General features: G+C 43.2%; 1 protein-coding gene across 2 annotated transcripts; it reads left to right on the forward strand.

Moving 5' to 3' along the window:
• Positions 1-11,631: 11,631 nt before the first annotated feature.
• On the forward strand, positions 11,632-18,259 carry LRAT (lecithin retinol acyltransferase). Of its 2 annotated transcripts, none has more exons than XM_007119481.3 (2): positions 11,632-12,513; positions 16,445-18,259. In XM_007119481.3, exons 1-2 carry the CDS (start codon positions 11,974-11,976, stop codon positions 16,595-16,597), a joined length of 693 nt encoding a protein of 230 aa, XP_007119543.1. In that variant the 5' UTR covers positions 11,632-11,973; the 3' UTR covers positions 16,598-18,259. The 2 variants fall into 2 exon arrangements, with proteins under 2 accessions (XP_007119543.1, XP_054941917.1); XM_055085942.1 differs by lacking the exon at positions 16,445-18,259 and adding an exon at positions 14,684-14,802.
• Positions 18,260-18,478: the final 219 nt, after the last annotated feature.

Here is an 18,478-nt window from a genome sequence, read left to right on the forward strand (position 1 = left end):
AGACAGACAGCAAGACTGATAGATATATTCTCTAGGCATTTGATTAAAGGTGTTCTTTTATTCTGTAAAGCATATACTTTAAAACCTTAATAAATTGTGATTTGTTTAATAATATATTCACTTTTAGCGTATCTCTCTCTGATACCCAAATCCAAGCTCGGCTAATCTTGTGATTTGTTTAAAGAGTATCTTCCTCTTCCTTGTTCTTTAAACATCTTATTACCTATTCTAAATAATCTTCATGCATAAGTGTACAGAATAAGTTCAGGTTCAAAGAAGCAGTCTATCAATTACTTATACAATTTTAACACATTCGTAGTATCGTCACACTGATTTTGAGAAAATAGAAAATATTTGAATATTTTATTCTTCTCAGTAGGAAAGAGTTTGAAAGTTAATAGTATAGTGACCTAATACTTTGAACTCAAATTAAGTTCAAGGTTGGCCATAAAATTATTTTTGCATTTTAGTCCAGGGGACAAACCACTTTTAACTTAACTATAAATATTTTCTGTTTTGTAGTAAACAGTTTGGTGATAATTTTGAAGCAATTTGACATAATAAAAATGTGAGTAAGAATTTTAATGAATTATCCTGATGAGTCTGATTTTCCTTAGTGTCCATCATGACTAGGATTCCCTCATCAGCACCCCACCACACCTCTAATTTAATACTAGAGATTGACATCACTAAGGAAGAGCTTAGTGTTACTTGACAAATGGGGAGAAAAAAGATCAAGCTCCTGGGAACATGCTTGTAAAATTTACTGTAAACAAATGCTCTGAATAGGAATGGAACTCAGCACTCTCTCATTTTTCATTAAGATCTGTGCCATAAGCAAATGGCCTCCTGTCACTGTGTCAACTTATCATACACCCATTAACTGGCATGAGTTCCCTTGTTGCATCAAATCTTGAGGCATCTATGCAGACTTTGCCAGCGGGTTGGGTTTGGCAGTTTTCTTCTTCAGAGTCTACAGCACAAACTAGAGTGAGTGGGTCTTTTTGCTTCCACTTCCAGATGCTTCCAAAGCTCCGTTTCTTATCTGCTTCCTGCTCTCCTGACTCAGGGGAACAGCAGTCCAAACTACAAGAAACCTTCCATTTGATCCTTTTTCCTTTTGTTCACTGCAGAATATTTGGAAATAATCATCTCCGTTTTTTGCCTGGCCCTCCCCCTTGCCTAACCCTACTGCGTCCACCCGCAGCAGTCTGGCCCCCTCCCCAGCACTAGGGCCTTCCTTATTGCCTCATCCAGGGGCCCCTTGACCCCCTTGCTAGCTTGTCTGCCCTGGACACTTCTGAGCCCGCCCTCCTCCGTGAGTTTCTTCAGCCTTTCCTCCTGCTTCAGGAACCTTGGCGACTCCTCAGTGCCCCTTCCCTTTCTGCAGAGCTCTGTCCTGGCCGCCCCTCCCCCATGCCGAATGCCGCCCCTGGCAGCTCCCGCTCCTCCAAAGACTTCACCTGCCACCCGCATGCTTCCGACTCCCATAGCTCTTTCTCTTGGCTAGACTCTTCTCCAGAGATCTTGCTTCACTATTTATCTGCCTATGAACGTCCCCACTTGAAAAGCTGTAGACTCTGGGAACAACAGATCCCAAGCTGAACTCATTTTCTTCCTCCCACAAACCTATTCCTGCTCCTGCCTTCTTCCTCTCCGTGAAGGGTTTCACTCTCGTCTACTTGCTCCAGCAAGAAACTTCAGAGTCCCCCCCCCCGGGTCCCCGTATTCCTCTGAGCACTCTGGCCACCAGCACTACATTAATGGTCACCAAACCTTGTCAGTCTATCTCCACAAATACCTTTCAACTTTTCCCCTGCCCCTCCATCTCCTGCTCCTTATTCTAGCTCCTTCCCCTTATTCTAGCTCTCTTCCCTGGACTGCTAAATGGCCTTCTGATTCCAGCTTCTCTCCCTTCTCCCTTTAACCCAGACCTTCTCTTTCCCCTTTTTGAAAGCCTCTCACAGCTCCCTACTGCCTGCGGAATAAAGTCTGAGCTCCTGGCGTGGTCTAGGGGGCCTCCACGGCCCCCTCAAACCTCCGGGGTGGGGCTCTAGCCTCTGCTCTTAGAGAAGCATACACCTTATATTCTGGTTGAGCTGCGTTATTGCTCTTTGTAAAACATACCAAGCACTTTTCAAACATCTTGCCTTTATTCATGTTTCCTTAGCCTGCCTGGCCGTTTGGCATTAACTTGCCTCTACTGTGTGTGCCTAACAAACTCCAACTCCTCACGGTACAACTTCGGTGTTATCCCAGCTCCCTCTTTCCCTGCCCCAGTTAGAATGAATTGCTTCTTCATCCATTTCCCAGAACCTGTAGTACATGCTCCCGTTTCAGCACATCACACTGAATTATGGAAGTTTATTTAGGCTTGTCTCCTCCTGGCCAGGTTCTATGCTCCATTAGGGAGGAGACTGCACCTCATTCAGTGTTGTATTTCTGAGCCCACACAGAACCTGAGACGAAATATTCAACCAATCCTTATGGAGGTAGGTTAGAGATTAGAATTCTCCCATCCCCATTCACAGAATTTCCTACTACTGTATGGATCTTTGCCGCCTCTTGCAAATTTACATGAGAGCTATGGATAATCCGCAGATTGCTAAATGTGTTCCAGAATGAAAACTATTATGTAGCCATCATTTCTTGAATAAGAACTAGGTATTGCTCTTGAATAATATATGCATGTTCATTCTTTAATCCTTACAACAACCTTGTGAGACAGGCATCATATTTATCATCATACTCATTTTAAAGAGCAGGTAACTGAGACCAGAGGGGTTAAGTAAATTACCCAAAGTCACAGAGCTAAGTAAAAGAGCCAGGATTTGAACTCAGGCAACTTGGCTACAGAGTAGACATTCTTAACAACTGCCCCGTACGTTTCTACTCGTAGTGTGCTGACTCAGCCTACCCCTTGGTTTTTACTTATTTGGGAGGAACAAATGTATGTGACTTCAGGAATACACAGATATTATGACTCAGCACACTTCATCTAATCTATTTGGCTATTTGGGAATATTTTACTGATATAAATAATTTTTTGATATATAATCTGTAATTTTAAAATAGTTAAATAAAATGTAAATTATGCTAATATTTTATTATCATTATGACTTGCTTTATAAATTTGACATTTGGCTAGCGGGAAAATACTAAAATGTACTACTTTTGTTTTTCTCAAAGAAGTGTGGAAGTTTAGAATCAAAGGGACTTTTAAGGTCACTCAAAAAGATGACCCTTTACCCAAGGCAATACAGTCTTAAACACGGGAATAATTTTGAAATACTAGCCAATGGATTTAAGATTCTTAACTAATCCAAATATGAGTAACTTATAATTAAAATTTTAAATACAATGGTTAAGATAAAATTGTAAGTAGTTTTTATTGAATGCCCACCATGAACTTGGAACATTTATGAATACACTGTTTTAATCAAGGATGATACATTTCTAGATAATATTGCTGAAATGAATTTTATTTATTTATTTAATTAGTTTATTTTTGGCTGTGTTGGTCTTTGTTGCTGTGCGCGGGCTTTCTCTAGTTGCGGCAAGCGGGGACTACTCTGTTGCAGTGCATGGGTTTCTCATTGCAGTGGCTTCTCTCGTTGTGGAGCACAGGCTCTAGGCACGTGGGCTCAGTAGTTGTGGCTCACGGGCTCTAGAGCACAGGCTCAGTAGTTGTGGCACACGGGCTTCGTTGCTCTGTAGTTGTGGCACACGGGCTCCGTTGCTCTGCGGCGTGTGGGATCGTCCCGGACCAGGGAACGATCACGTGTCCTCTGCATTGGCAGGTGGATTCTCAACCACTGTGCCACCAGGGAAGCCCCTGAAATGAGTTTTAAAAAGTCACATTTTTGGTCAAGTACATTTATTAAAATAGCTCCTTGGCAATACATCTTTTTTACAATATCAATAATCACTTTCTGTAGTTATTCTTCCTTAATTTGGTATTCTGAAAAGAGAATAAACCTCTGCTAGATATTCTACTTTGGAGGCCTCACTTTATTTTTTTTTAAAAGGACAAAAATCAGAAATTGTTATTTGAAAAGCAAATGGTATAGCCATAAAAGACATATAAGAAAATCTGCTCCCTTTCCACTAAAGGAAACACAAATGAAGGAGGAACCGTAGTCTAAGGAAACAGAGTTTAGATTTGTCATCTTATGCTTGACTTGGTGGTGAGGTGTGCAGGACTATCTAGAGCTATTGCTACATTGAATTCCAGAAAGTTCAGGAGAGTCTTCATCGCCCGTCACCGCTTCTGTAGATGAGTGGACCAGGGCATGAAAAGTTTAACCAATATACTTAGAATCACAAAGTAAGTTGTGACAATATTCTTGGTGATATAGGACTGAGCGTAGGAAATCTAATACTGTTGCTGAGAGTGTCTAAGTCTGGCTAAACCTCTGGGCACAGCGCCAGGGACACCCTCCAGTGGCTTCCCTGTTGCTGAGTCCGGCCTGGCACTGGAGGTTCTTGCCTGGCTGGTTTGGTTACTTACTGTTCTATGGGAGGCAGGTCCCTAGAGGATGAGGTGAGTGATCTAAGGGCCCTGAGCCCACTTTTGTGCTAGCTGTGAGGCTGCATTCCCAGGTTCCAGAACACACTTAGGACCCTGCTTTTCTGGATGCCATCTGTCCTCCAGTGGGAATAATGCCCTTACAGGATACCACGAAAAAATATCAGAACCATCCCTTCAGGAATTAAATAAGAGAGGTAAAAGAATGAAGATGGGAAAAGAGAAAGTGCGAGACGTGTTAAAATGTGAAATAATTATGAACAAAGGACGCACATCCTGGTTTATTCTTTTTGAAAGTTAAACCAGTTGAACATTAAAATTACAGTGATTTCTGATTTAAACTCCTATGTGGATGAAAACAATTTCATAGATTTTTAATTCATCTTTAAGGAAAAAAGTTATTGAATTTATTTTCTGTATTAATTCTGTGTGATCCAATTTCCATTCTGCTCACATTCTTTACAGGTGAAGTCTGGGTGTAAATAAAATGAAAGTAACTTTATGTAATCCAACATAAAGGCAAGTCATTTTAGAGGGTAACCGCGGTAAAAAATAAGTGAACTTAATTCAAGCACAAAGTTTTGTGCCTACCCTGGAGAACACAGGCAGCCTGGTTCTTCATGAGAGAGCTGCCCACTTGGAATTCTCCCAGTTAAGAAGTATGAGACAATTTAAAATCCAGTTTCCCTTTTCTATAACTGCTTGAGCTGTTTAGGTATGAATCAGCTTTAGCTGAACTACATTGAATTTTCTTTTAGCATGGGGAGTAAGAGTAAATGTAATTACAAAAATACCAGAACGGTACACTCACTTCCCTTCAGATTAACTTTAGAAATTAAAGACATTCATTTCAACAATCAATGGTACATATTGCTACAAAATATTGATGAAACAGTGTGTTTACATTATTTAAAATTTCTGTACGATTGAACAGATGTTATCAAAAGAGTCATTGATTTCCAGAATGAACTGCTGCCAAACCCCTGCTCAGTCTCTTCTCTCCTCCTTGTGTAGTTACTGCTTCACTGGAGTATGAGTGATTTCTTTCTTATTTTTTTTTTTAATTCAATTGAGGCATTGCACTTTTTAAAGCAGTTATTGTGAACACTTTAGACTTTCTAATTAGTAGACAGTGATTTATCTTCTTTTTCTGTTAATTACTCACTGTGGGGGCTTCCCTGGTGGCGCAGTGGTTGGGAGTCCGCCTGCCGATTCAGGGGACGCGGGTTCGTGCCCCGGTCCGGGAAGATCCCGCATGCCGCGGAGCGGCTGGGCCCGTGAGCCATGGCCGCTGAGCCTGCGCGTCCGGAGCCTGTGCTCCGCAACGGGAGAGGCCACAGCAGTGAGAGGCCCGCGTACCGCAAAAAAAAAAAAAAAAAAAAAAAAAAAAAATTACTCACTGTGAAAATTCACCAAGGACAACAGCTAAGACTCTCTGAAGGGCCTGAGTAATTTGATTTTCATAGGTCCAGGGACCATTCACACTGTAGGGGTTTAGAGAGCATCTCATTCTAATCCAGCTCAGCACACTTCACAGATGAGGCCTCACGAGTCTCAGTGATCTCACAAAGCATCAGATATGAGTAGCATAAGCTAAGACTGATGTTAAGAAAGTTCCGTATTCAGTTACCTGCCATTTTACCCTTAGGGTGTCTATGTATTTAGAAAGGATTTTTGAAATATGAATAATAACATGGCATTCATCACCGTTCCTGGTACTTAGCATTATTGGTAATCGCCAGTGTTACCCTGTTTGAAGCATAACAGTACCTGATTTCTCTGTACAGTTCCTATATGAATACCGTGGTGTGGTAATTGTCTTTCGAATATGTAGCCAAAGGTTATTGATTGTCACATTTGCTTTTGTTAACAAACCTGGGTCCCCCAGTATTCGTATTTACTATTGCCTCATAATGGTAAATTAGAATCAAAAGGAAAAAAAGATGAATGTATAAGATAGTTGCTATCTGCTCCAAGTTATTAGGAAGTAACATTGCTTGCCATTTATTCTTTGTATTTTAAAGTGAAATGTGCTTTACATGTCATGGGCATCTCAGATATTTTAGTCATTCTTTGGTATGATGTCCATTTCTAAAATGGACCTTTGGGGGTTTTTTGGATCCTGTGAGGTGCACTTTCGAACAAATGGCGGGTTTTTATCTTTGTTCTCATGAATTACAGAGGACTTCCTTGGCGGTGAGTAGGAGGAGCAGGGCTCCAAACACTTCTGTGCCTACTTTCCGCTCACCCTTGCGGCTTTGTGCTGAGACATCGGGAGGGCTCTGTGAGGAAAAGCAAGTCCTTTGTCTACTCTGCATTCTTGGATGACTGTGCTGTCCAGGCAGAAAGGGAAAAGTGCCTCTGCCTTACTCTGCTTCACTGGTGAATAATACAGATGATATTAGAGATGGGGTTTCACAGTATGAACCTTCATACGATGCTGCAATAAGTGTGGTTCTGCTTAATCCTCAAAACTGCCCTCCTAAATATCACTGCCATTTTAGAGCGATGAAGTTGAGCCCTGTGGGTGGCAAACGACTTGTCAGATTTCACGCGGGTGGAAAGGGTGGCACAGGCCTTAGGCTCGGGGCTTCTGCCCCCTCCCCCCACATCGCAGCCCCCCCCACCTGTGATTACTTCATAGTTAAGCTGTGCTCATCTACAAGGGCTGTGATTCTCTACAACATCAACTGTCAATTCCTTGCGCTCAGTTTTCTTATTTTATGGTTTCCAAAACAACAACAACAAAACAACTAAATCCTGTCTGGGTGGAGCTGCTGCCTTTAATCTTTCTAAAGACTCTAGGCAGGACTGAGGCCCTCATAATAAGGTGCTAGCCAGCCAGGAAGGAAGCTGGGGAATCGTCCTCCCAGGAGGTAATGGAATCCCGCCAGAAAACACTCCAGGAAGCCATGGGTTCCGAGGCTCCGTGAAAAGGTGTCTGCCCTTTTTCCTCTGCCTCCAGAGGGAAGTTCACAAAAGCCTTTATTCTCCCTGTCTCCTTAGAGTCATCTAGTTAAGGCCTGTTTGTGTCCATGGGGCCAGAGCTAAGCATATGTAAAGGAACTGAAAGTAGATAGGCAGCTAGTTCAGAAGAAAATCGTGTTAAGACCATCATTATTTATGTGTCCAATGATGTAATAATCTAAAAAAATCTAAGAGAAACAACAAAATAATCCTGAAGGATGATAATTCAAAAACAGGAGGTTTAGAAAGCCAGATTTATCAGGTTTAGGGGAAAGAAGTTCTAAGAGGTAAGAAGTCTGGGACACTGCACTTAGGTTCTGCTCTGACTCTGTGTCCTTGGGCAAGATACCCAACACCTACCCCGCTCCTATTTCTGTTTCTAAGGAGGGCATAGGACTACTGGCCACTCCAGTGCTGGGGCCTGCCTGGTGAGGGTATACTATTAACCAGCACCGTAACCAGATCTTTCTCTATGGCAATAAAATAACTGATGTTAAAAATTGGAATCTAGCAATTATACTCCAATAAAGATGTTAAAAAAAATTGGAATCCGTGGCACTAGAGAAGCAGGGAAATGAAGTCCAAATTAAAAAGAAAAGCTGTGGGATCTAAGTTTAGGGTTGGGTTTTTCATTGAGTTTCCAGGACTGGGCACAGTGCCCGGCATATAGCAGGCACTCAGTAAATGTATGGACGACAGGTGGATGAACTGATGGGAGGTCAGACCTTCCCCAGTGGTGGTGGACCTGGGAGCAAAGAACCTGTGGTTCAGTCCTTATCCACACTAACACGGTGACAGAGACTGAGCTATAACCCCAATTTCTTCCTGTGTAAAATGGAGAGGACACCTCATAGGGTTATGAGGACTAAGTGAGAAAATGCTTGTTAGTTCAGTGCCTAGCACATAGGAAGCACATGATACTGTTATCCTATTCTCCACTCCATAGACTTCTGAGGAAGAGGGCCTCCAGAGGTAAAAAGTCTTTAGGTAGGAAATCCCTTAGCCTACCTGGCTTCTGCAGGACTCCGCCACCCCTTGTCCCTGAGAACAGGAGCTCTATCTCCTGGGACCTTCAATGGGATCCATGGCGGGAAGGTGAAGCCTGAAAGTTAGGTGGGCACTGTGAGCCCTGATTCCAGGCTCCTCTGTGCAGAAACCCAGTGGAATCTTGGCCTTCACCACTGGGAGACATGGACCTGGGCCTGAGCAGCTGCTGTGGCTGTCTTGCGACTTTCTGTGGGAGGGAAGGAAGGGGTGGTCGAGGAGAGAGTCCACAGTGCATTGATGTCCACGTGTTGACCAGGACGGCCACGGCTCTTTCACAGTCCCCCGGCCAGACCCAGCAACCCAGTTGAGTGCATTTAAGGCATTTGCACATCGAAACTTGTTGAATGTAGCTGCCTTTCGTACAACTGGGGAACTAGGGGTCTCTCTACCAAGCCAGATTCTCCCCTCTACGAATAAATGACCCCTTCTGATTTAGGAAGGAGAAAGTTCTGATGTTAGATTTCTCTTGGGCCTTTCCTTCTAATAGCAATTGTCTTCCCTTAGTTTGGCTCAGATTGATTCAGGCGGGAAAGTATTGGTGGGAATGTGAGCCTATTAGTGCATATACATATTTTTATGAAGAGTGCCTCTAGGGAGCCATCAAAAAGTGACCGCTCACAGACATACTTATATGCAACTCTGAGAACGTTGAGTGGTTGCAAGGAAAATGTTCAACGATCGCTGAATAGGGGAGGGCAATCAGTTCAGCCAACAAGAGCTCTTTTGACGCTGCATTTTTCCAGTTGAAAAACAGCCTAATCCTCACTAACCCCTCCCAGCTTAATAAGTCTGAGGAGACTTCAGAAATGGACAAATGAAGACCTTCCATTGTCTCCTTCGGGCTCCTCAGAGCCGAATTTCCCGCAGGCAGGCAAAAAGGGCGGCTTTAGGACAGTTTCAATGAGAAAAAATTATTTAACGGCATAACATTCAGGCAAAATATTCTTCAAGAAAGAAACTATGGGCACTCCCCACCACCATTCATTTCCCAAGACAGCAGAATGCCTACATCTTGAGCAAGGTACTCGGATGCATGCCTCATGTTAATCTCCTTTTTTCTTTAAGTGACTCCCAAAAATTAACTCCACCGGGAAAGAAAAATCAAATGCAAATCACCTTGGCGCTGCCTGCCTCTCAAAAAACGCCGTGGGGATGCGGCCATTGAGGAGGGTCTTAGGTGATTTCTCCTTAATATTTTTTTTTGCTCCAAAAGAGTTCTCTGTGCAGCCTTGAGGCAGTTCTCCATGCTTTTGTCTCCCGCAAATTCGCCGGGTGCAGAATTCGCCCCGGTCGTAGCGTTATAAGCCGGGTTAGTGACCACTAGGGACGGAAATCGCTAATTACCAAGTCCCCTTTGATCTCGCCGGGCCGTTTGGCTCTTGACCCTGGAGGCCCCGGTATCTGTGCTTTCCCAGAACTGGACCAGACCAGCGCGTGCAGCGCCTAAGAGTCGGACGTCTCTGGCCGGAAGGTGAAGCCTGAAACTTACGTCTGCAGTCCGACGTAACTGCAGTTACGGTGTACAGCAAGGTCCGGATCAGACTTCTAAAAATATCCAGAGACTGCCCAGAGTTCCCGTCCAGCCGCAGAGCTGGTCTGCTGGCCAGACGCTAACAGGCGCCTGTGTGCGGAGGAGTTTGATTAGTTTAAGCTACCCACTAATTGCACTTTTCTTTAAATTTTGGGGTAAGACTGGGGAAATGGATGTCTTAAAATTTCCTCATCCACTGCCTCTCCCCGCTTCCTCTTTCGATTCTTTTGTGGGAAATGGAGTTTTCTTCTCTTTGCCTGGACTATAATGTGATTCGAAATCGTTTCTGAAATGAACAAAAGTCACCAGCAAGCGGGACGACTGGCAGATAGGGGGCGGGAGCGAAGGCCGGGTCTCGGAGGATAATGGGGAGCCGGCCTCCTCCCCGTCTGGTCTCCATGGTCCCCTTCATCCTCCAGGTAAGATGAATGTCCCTTCATCCATCACCCGCCGGGAGGCCCCTCCCCCAGGCGAGCGGAGAATCTGCTCGCTGAGGAAACCTATTAGCCCCACACAGGGAGGCTTTGTGGAACCATTCAAGGCTCTCCGTTGCGGCCTTTGTCCGAGGAATTCAAGCATTTACTTAATGCGTTAGCACGGAACTCTGCGCTGGGTCGGGACACCGCGTGCCGAGCCTGGCGCGGGCGCCGAGACCGCTGCTCCCTAGCCTGAGTGCTCCCCAGGACCGCCTCGCCGGTGAGCCTGGGGCCCGCTGCGGGGCAGGACCTCTTCCTTCCTTGGTCACCTCCGGGGGGCTGCGCTTTAAGAGAGCGGCAAAGTTTCGGTGGGTGAACCGAAGCTGGATCCATGTGACCCTAAAGCAGGAGAAATAAACTTGACATGAATCTGGCTTTCCAGGAGGACGTTGGGCGCTTCGCCGTTTTACGTGCTGACCGTTGGGAGCCGTACGCTCAACGGTCACTGGTGCCTCTGAGCTCGGGGGCGCCGCGGGCTCCGATCATCCGCGGGGTCGCTTCCCACCCGCTTGGTCGCTTTCCACCCGCGCGCCAGCTGAAAGCTAGGGGCATTCCTGGCATTTAAAGGGGAGGAGAGTGCGCGGTGTGCGGGGCCACGCCTGTACGGAGTTTAGGAAGGAGTCTGCCGGCTTTCGAGGCGCGCACACTTCCCAGAGTATATGCAAATATTTTAGTAAGCCGAGGTCTCCGAGAACCCTTTAGAGGGAGGTGGTTCTGCTCAGAAATCTCGCCCGAGGGGACTTTCCACCGAAAACGTCCCCAACGTGCCCAGAACGCGCCCCAGTCTAGACAGGTGCAAGATCTTTTGTGCGGTCACGCCTCGGCCACTACTCTCCAAAAACGGCCGCTTAAAGGCGGTAAGTGCTAAGGTATCCAGCGCAAGAGGAAGCCTGCATGTGGAACGGGTCGCAGGGCGGAACTTAGAAGCCCAGAGGCGGCCCGCCCCTTCCAAAGAGCCTGCGGTCCCGCGCGACACCGCAGCGAGCGGCGTTTGCCGCCGGCGCCCAATCAACTCTCTTCCTGGGTCTGTGACGGCATTCGGCCCCGCCCCCTCGAGGGCGATAAAAGGCCACAGAAAAGGCGCAGCTGAGTGCACCGCGCGCGGCCCTGCTCCCCGGCACCGCCTCCAGGTGCGCTTCCCGGCCTGGGGCTCGCGGGGCGGGTCCCGCTGATTACGTGGCTAGCCGCCGCCAGCTCCTCATCCTCCTCAGTCGCCAGTGCGGTGCGGCCAAGCCGATCTCCTGGCTTCTCCTCCTCCCTTTTTTCTCTCACTGCCTCCTGCGCAGACGGCGTGCCCCGTGGCACTGGGCTGCTGGCCTGCGGGTGAGGAGCGGCGCAGCGCCCCTGTCCGGCCAGCTCACCTTGCCCGGCCCGGCTGTGCCCGAGTGGCGACGGTCCCCCCAAGACACACTTTTCCCTGCAGGATGAAGAACCCAATGCTGGAGGCGGTGTCACTAGTGCTGGAGAAGCTGCTCCTTATCTCCAACTTCAAGCTCTTCAGTTCAGGCGCCCCGGGCGAAGACAAGGCAAGGAACACTTTCTATGAGATCAACTCTTTTCTCCGCGGCGACGTGCTGGAGGTGCCTCGGACCCACCTGACACACTATGGCATCTACCTGGGCGACAACCGTGTCGCCCATATGATGCCTGACATCCTGTTGGCCCTGACTGAGGACAAGGAGCTCACGCAGAAGGTGGTCTCCAACAAGCGTCTCATCCTGGGCGTCATTGGCAGGGTGGCCAGCATCCGCGTGGACACAGTGGAGGACTTCGCCTACGGAGCCGACATCCTGGTCAATCACCTGGATAGGGCCCTCAAGAAGAAGGCGCTGCTCAACGAAGAGGTGGCGCGGAGGGCGGAGAAGCTGCTGGGCATGACTCCCTACAGCCTGCTGTGGAACAACTGCGAGCACTTCGTCACCTACTGCAGGTTCGGCACCGCGATCAGCCCCCAGGCCGACAAGGTACCACGTGTGACTCCCTGGTGGGCTCGGTGGGGACGCCCCCTCCCATCCCTAACCTTTCCTATCCCCTGGGAGCAGGAATTGACTTCTAGATTCAGTAACGAACCCTCTGGTGTTCGTCAGGGAAGCCAAATAAATAAACGGCGATATGCCTCGCAGGGTATCTCGAAATGCACGGTGAAAGACTGTGGCAATGCAGTACCGCTGCCAGCGATGCCAGAGAGCTGCCCATTTATTGCTGCAGAAGTCATCAGGGTGTCCATCCAGCGTAGTTGAAATGACAATGGGCAGGTGACTGGGAGGGTCACAGAAAATCTGTCGCCGTGTGCTTTCAACTTTACCCAAGAATTGCAGTTGGAAGGAAGGTGTCCAGAGTTTATATTTAATCCGTAACACTGTATAGTACAAATTGTTGTGCCTTTAAAACAAGGAAGCACGCTGTTTTCCCCATCTATAAGCTGCAGAGAGTGAATTCCCTTTGCTTAAGATAAACTGCCACAATTTCCGTTAAGAAGATCTCCCTGGTAGATCCCTTACTCCTGTGGCTGAGCTTCAGAGAAGTCTTTTCCTTGGTATTCTGCATTCCTTCTGTGTTGGCTTTAATCCCCATCTAGACTTCCCCATTGTTAAGCATCCTTTACACACTAGCCCCACAGGTGGGTTAGATTGTTTCTGGGTTCCCCGGAGATCAAAACAATTGGTTTTCAAGAAGAGCCATTCAATGTTGGAAGGTAATTTTATGGGTACCATAAAAAGGGAGGAAAAACTGTTAGAATTTAAGATGATTAAATTAGCTACAAACCCAAAGGAAAAACAATGGATTTTTATGGCCTTTTGAAACCTCTTAACTTGTAAAAAGCAAATTTTAAGGCTGCAACTTCATTTGCAATTGGAAGTCTTCTCTGCAGTTGCTGAAGAGGTATTGTTAGTGCGCACCCTTCACAATGAAAACCTGGGCAATCACTTAATAAGCTTCAGATTATACTCTTCATGTTTAGATATTTGGGTACCAAAAGAATCTAAGTCCATATAACCAATTTTTTATTGCTCCACGTCTTAATTTTTTGACCCATATGTGAAAATCTTTCTCTCCTGTCGCAGAGCATGAACGTATAGTGCTTGTATACATCTGTGTATAAAACTCCTTACAGATTGTTTATAAAGCCACAACAGTCTCAATCTAGGGATTCTTTTCTAAGCAAAAGAAAAATACAGTTAGAGCACTCTGCAGTGATTCAAGAATCACAGCTTCAGTCCATGCCTGTTTAGAAATGAACTTCACCGCATTTACAAACACTGGCTCCAAAACTGTTCAAAAGGAAGCACGTCAGATTTACTTAGGACCCAAGCAAATCATTTCTCTAAGGAAAAACAGTATTTCCCTCCCATAATTAGGAATTACCCTTTCATGGAACACATATAGCACTGTATTATATATTTCTCCCAAAAAACAAAAAACACAGTACAAGTGCTTTTTTAAGGTAGTAAAATATTTAATCAGCATAAATAACTAGTTGGAGTAGTTTTTCCTCTTTGGAAACTGTAAGATTTTACAGACGTAGAGAAGTGCTTTAATTGCTGTTGCTGCATAGCACCTCTTGTGAAACTTGAGTTTTTTGTCTTCACTTTGAATGGTCTAACAAACAATCTGACCGCAGAGTAGATTTCCCGGGAAAAAAATATCCCCATCCCAAATTTTCCAACTCTCAGGACTGTTTTTGAACATGCCCTGAGAGAAGTAGGTCATTAGTACTGAAGGAGCACTGTTTTCTATTTTTTGGAAACATAAGGAATGACAATTCGGGGACTGATTGTTGAGTTCTCCATATATACAACTATTATCAGCATAACATGAGAGTTGCAAAGTTGTCTCTCACTTAAATTTGTTTTTATAGAAGCTCTCAAGAGCACTTTCCCTCAGGAAAACACTGCAACTAATGTGAAAGTGAACTGGAAGAGAATCTTTTTTTTTTCTTGGTAGTGATGCTCTTCTTTACAAGTTTGGAAATCATAAAATTAAACTATTTTATATTACTGTTAACAATTTCAGTGTTTCATAAACTATAAAGCCCTTTAATTAGTAACTGTTCCTATTCCTTATGCTTTTTTTTCTTTGCTGATATTGCTTTGCATTGCCAAAATGAATACACATACCCCTTTGAATTTCCAGGGATTCAGTGCTCAAAAGTTCCCCTGTAGGCTTCTTAACAACTAGAACCTAGAGGACATTTCCTACTGTGGAGCAACACCAGGGGTACCTCCTGGACTGATGGCCAAATGAACAAGAACAGGACGTTAGAAATGAGATGCTCCTTGTGCAAGTCTTCTTTTGGGGGAAAGAGAGTCCACAATGACTCTATGTTGGCCTTAATTAAAAATTTTTGGAAAAAGATAAAAGAAGCATGACTGTATCAAGACAACATTCTTATTTACCTAAATGCATATCTCCCCATTATTTGCCAAGCAGCTTTTCTCCTTGTCCTGAAAACTTCATTCAGTTTGATCCTCATCACTTTAAGATTGTGTATTTGTTACGCAATGTCTTGTTAGTTTAGTAAAAAGACAAATCATACGTTCGACATATAAATAAATGACATCTGGATAACCAACAGGAAAGTTCATATTTGTTGAGATACTGTATAAAAGTACAGAGACAGCCTTGCAGTGAAGGTAGTGTGTTAAAATATATTGGACTTGTGCATTCATTCCATTAAGAATTCAGAAACCTAGCTCTCCAGTACCAAATACACCACTGTAGGAGACCCTAAAAGCATATAAAATGACACGTCTAGAAAAGAAGCTTAAAAACAGTATGAGTAGGAAACTCTTAGCAAAATGGAGCAATTAATTGCTAAATTCTGCCCCCACACTGATGAAGTAGAGGTAATTGTCAACAGATCTAGCAGTGATAATCATCGTTGTAATACCTTACATTTATACAGCATGCAGACGAATACAAAGTACTCTTGCAAAAAAATCTCATCTGTGACATTTTTTTTTCTTAGATTCCATATATATGTGTTAGCATACGGTATTTGTTTTTCTCCTTCTGACATACTTCACTCTGTATGACAGACTCCAAGCAGAAACTAACACACCATTGTAAAGCAATTATACTCCAATAAAGATGTTAAAAAAAAAAAAAATCTCATCTGATCCTCACAACAGCCTCAGTATTCCCATGGAGAAGAGGGTAGTCTGGACATGTTAAATGATGAAAAGGTGATCCAGGACTCAGACATAGGCCATTACTTCTAAGAAAAACTAGTTTTCTAAGGAAAAAAAATTATCTTAGAAAAATGCATTCCTCAGGGGGTAAGGATCCTGTTTAATTTATCTTTATTTCTAGCAGTCAATTTTGTGTCACATAATTGATTATGAATTTAATATATTTTGGCAGGGAATGGGATATGACAACAAAATTAGACTTTCTATGCCTTTAGATTTTGAGACTTATCCGAATGTTATCATCAAAAGTATCACCAAATTTTAGAACGGTGAGATGTAGGAATTGAATTCACCGATAATGATAGGCTAAATTCTATTTGCTTGAGATTAGAGATCCGTTTGCTCATTTTACTTTAGAATATGCTATTGTTATTGAGAGGCAGTTTAAGGTTGCCTTTAACCTTTAATCCTGAATAACTTTTATGTGGTTACATTCTCTGTAGTTTTCTATGAATGCTGTGTATGTACAAAGGCAACTGCCAGTATTAACCTAGTTGCCTAAAGTATCATTTCAGCTACTATGGGATGTAGAATCAAGAAACTGAACTATTAACATCTTAAATTCTTTCCAAGGTCGTGAGAGCAATTCTGATTCTTCTGGTAGATAGAAAATAGCTGGGAAAGTTGAGCTCTACTATTTGGTATATGTGATTCTTCCTAGGTTTAGCCACCTTTTCTAATATTCTTAAATTTTATTTTCCAGTTTTGTGAGAATGTGAAGATAATTATTCGTGATCAGAGAAGTGTTCTTGCTTCGGCAGTCTTGGGATTGGCATCTATAGTCTGTCTGGGTTTGGCATCATATACTACCCTTCCTGCAATTTTTATTCCATTCTGCTTATGGATGGCTGGCTAACTTCATACCCTCGTTTCAGTGTGTGTATTCTGTGTGTAGATATGTTTATATTTATAGAGCACAAATCAGTATAAGCATCGTTGAGAAAAATGTGACCTGTAATACTGCGTTCTGGATAAAAATGTGATTAAGAATCACACAAAGTGCTTACCGTGTAAGCCCAAGAACAAAGGCTTTCTGAATCTTCCCAGGCAGTTCCATTTCAAAGCACTGCGAATCTTGGAAACATGACAGCTTGTGCTAGAATTCTCCATCACAAGAAAATCAGCCCCTAAGATGATGGCCGCAGGAGATTATTTGTGTTATTTTTTTTTTCTCCTGTAATCATTGTTCTTCTCTGTTAAGCCTGAATTAGAAGATTGGAAAATTTACTGAACGAGACCACTAACTTTATTGTAAATTTATATTGTTTCATTGAAAAATTATATTAAACTTAAAAATTTTCCCTTATTCAAAACATGTTTGATGATTGGCCAAAAAAAATCACAATTTTTTCACGTATTACATATAATTTCCAATAGGTCAAGAATAACTTCATTACTTGAAACAATATTGGCAAAGGTAAGGTTTAATGATAAAGTAACTGACCAGAACTATAGAAATCTGTGTTTTCCTGCAGAAATAGCTACTAATGCTATAGTTTGATTTGATTTGGCTTTACTTAGTAGGAAACCTGGCATTCATTTTTTTTTCCTTTTATTTTCCACTGTAGTTACTGTAAACCACTCTGAGAGGAAAATGAACATAGGATTGAAGTAATTCGGGTACTTGGAGTGCGTATGTACCAGTTAAATACACAGATATCCACATACACTCAGACTGATGAGAGAGACAAATTAAGTTAGTTCTTGATTGCTTTATTATCATACCAGTGTAGTTAGTATAGAGCATTGGTGGAGGTGAACGTAAAAGCATGTTCAATCCATTTTCTTATGCCCTTGCGTCTGTGGTGTAACTTGCATGTATGTCATCACTGCATAGTTTAATTTTAAAGCACTTACTAATGCACTGTATAATTTGTAAAAGCCCTGAGATTTGTTTCATTTGTTCCATTTCATTGCTAAGTCAGTATAGTTTACATCCTTAAAAGAATGATGCTTCAGCAATATATAAAACCCAAACAAGTAGGACCAAAGGAAATAACTGTTAGAAATCATTTTTAAGTGTCTTAGTACCACCAGGCATGTAAGTTGATTACACAGAGGCTGTTTTAATATCAGAGTTGAGACGTAGCAGTGTTAAAGCAAGCATGCAAGTACTTTTACAAAATTACCAAATTCTAAAAAGTAACCTACAAGCTAGACTTGCATTTCAAGTATTAAAATTGCTTTATAAACTATCAAGAACCACAAAATAATGAGTCACATAATGAGTGGTATGAGGAGGGTGGGGTTAGTCACTCAAATCAAAACAAATTTAAGAGCAGATTTTAGTACATCACCACTAATTTACCTACAACAAATTCAGTTAGAGTTTAATAATAAACTTTAATTATTTAAATGTTTTGAATAATTGAAGCATGAAATGACAAACGCCACAGAGTAAAGTGTTCTATGGGCCTATTCCAACCACTTAAAGTTATCTTAAGTGTGTATACATAAAAACAACCACTATGAGAACTCCATTGTATGAGTGGTTTTTCACTTACTGTATATTACTCATGTAGCGATTGTTTAAATAAATTCATTTAAAAAATATGGTGTCCTCATAAATAATTAACATCTTCTTCTGCAGACTTTGGTATTGCAGGTAGCAAAAACCACTGCGTGATGTTAAATCTGTGTTCAAAGATCATGATCCCTCATTAAAAGCCAAGGGAAGTACTTAAGGTTGGAATTAACATAATTAGTCTTGACTCTTCCTTAAAGCAAGATTCAGTTC

This window comes from Physeter macrocephalus, chromosome 7 (assembly GCF_002837175.3).
Source record: "Physeter macrocephalus isolate SW-GA chromosome 7, ASM283717v5, whole genome shotgun sequence".
NCBI classification, from domain to species: Eukaryota; Metazoa; Chordata; class Mammalia; order Artiodactyla; family Physeteridae; genus Physeter; species Physeter macrocephalus.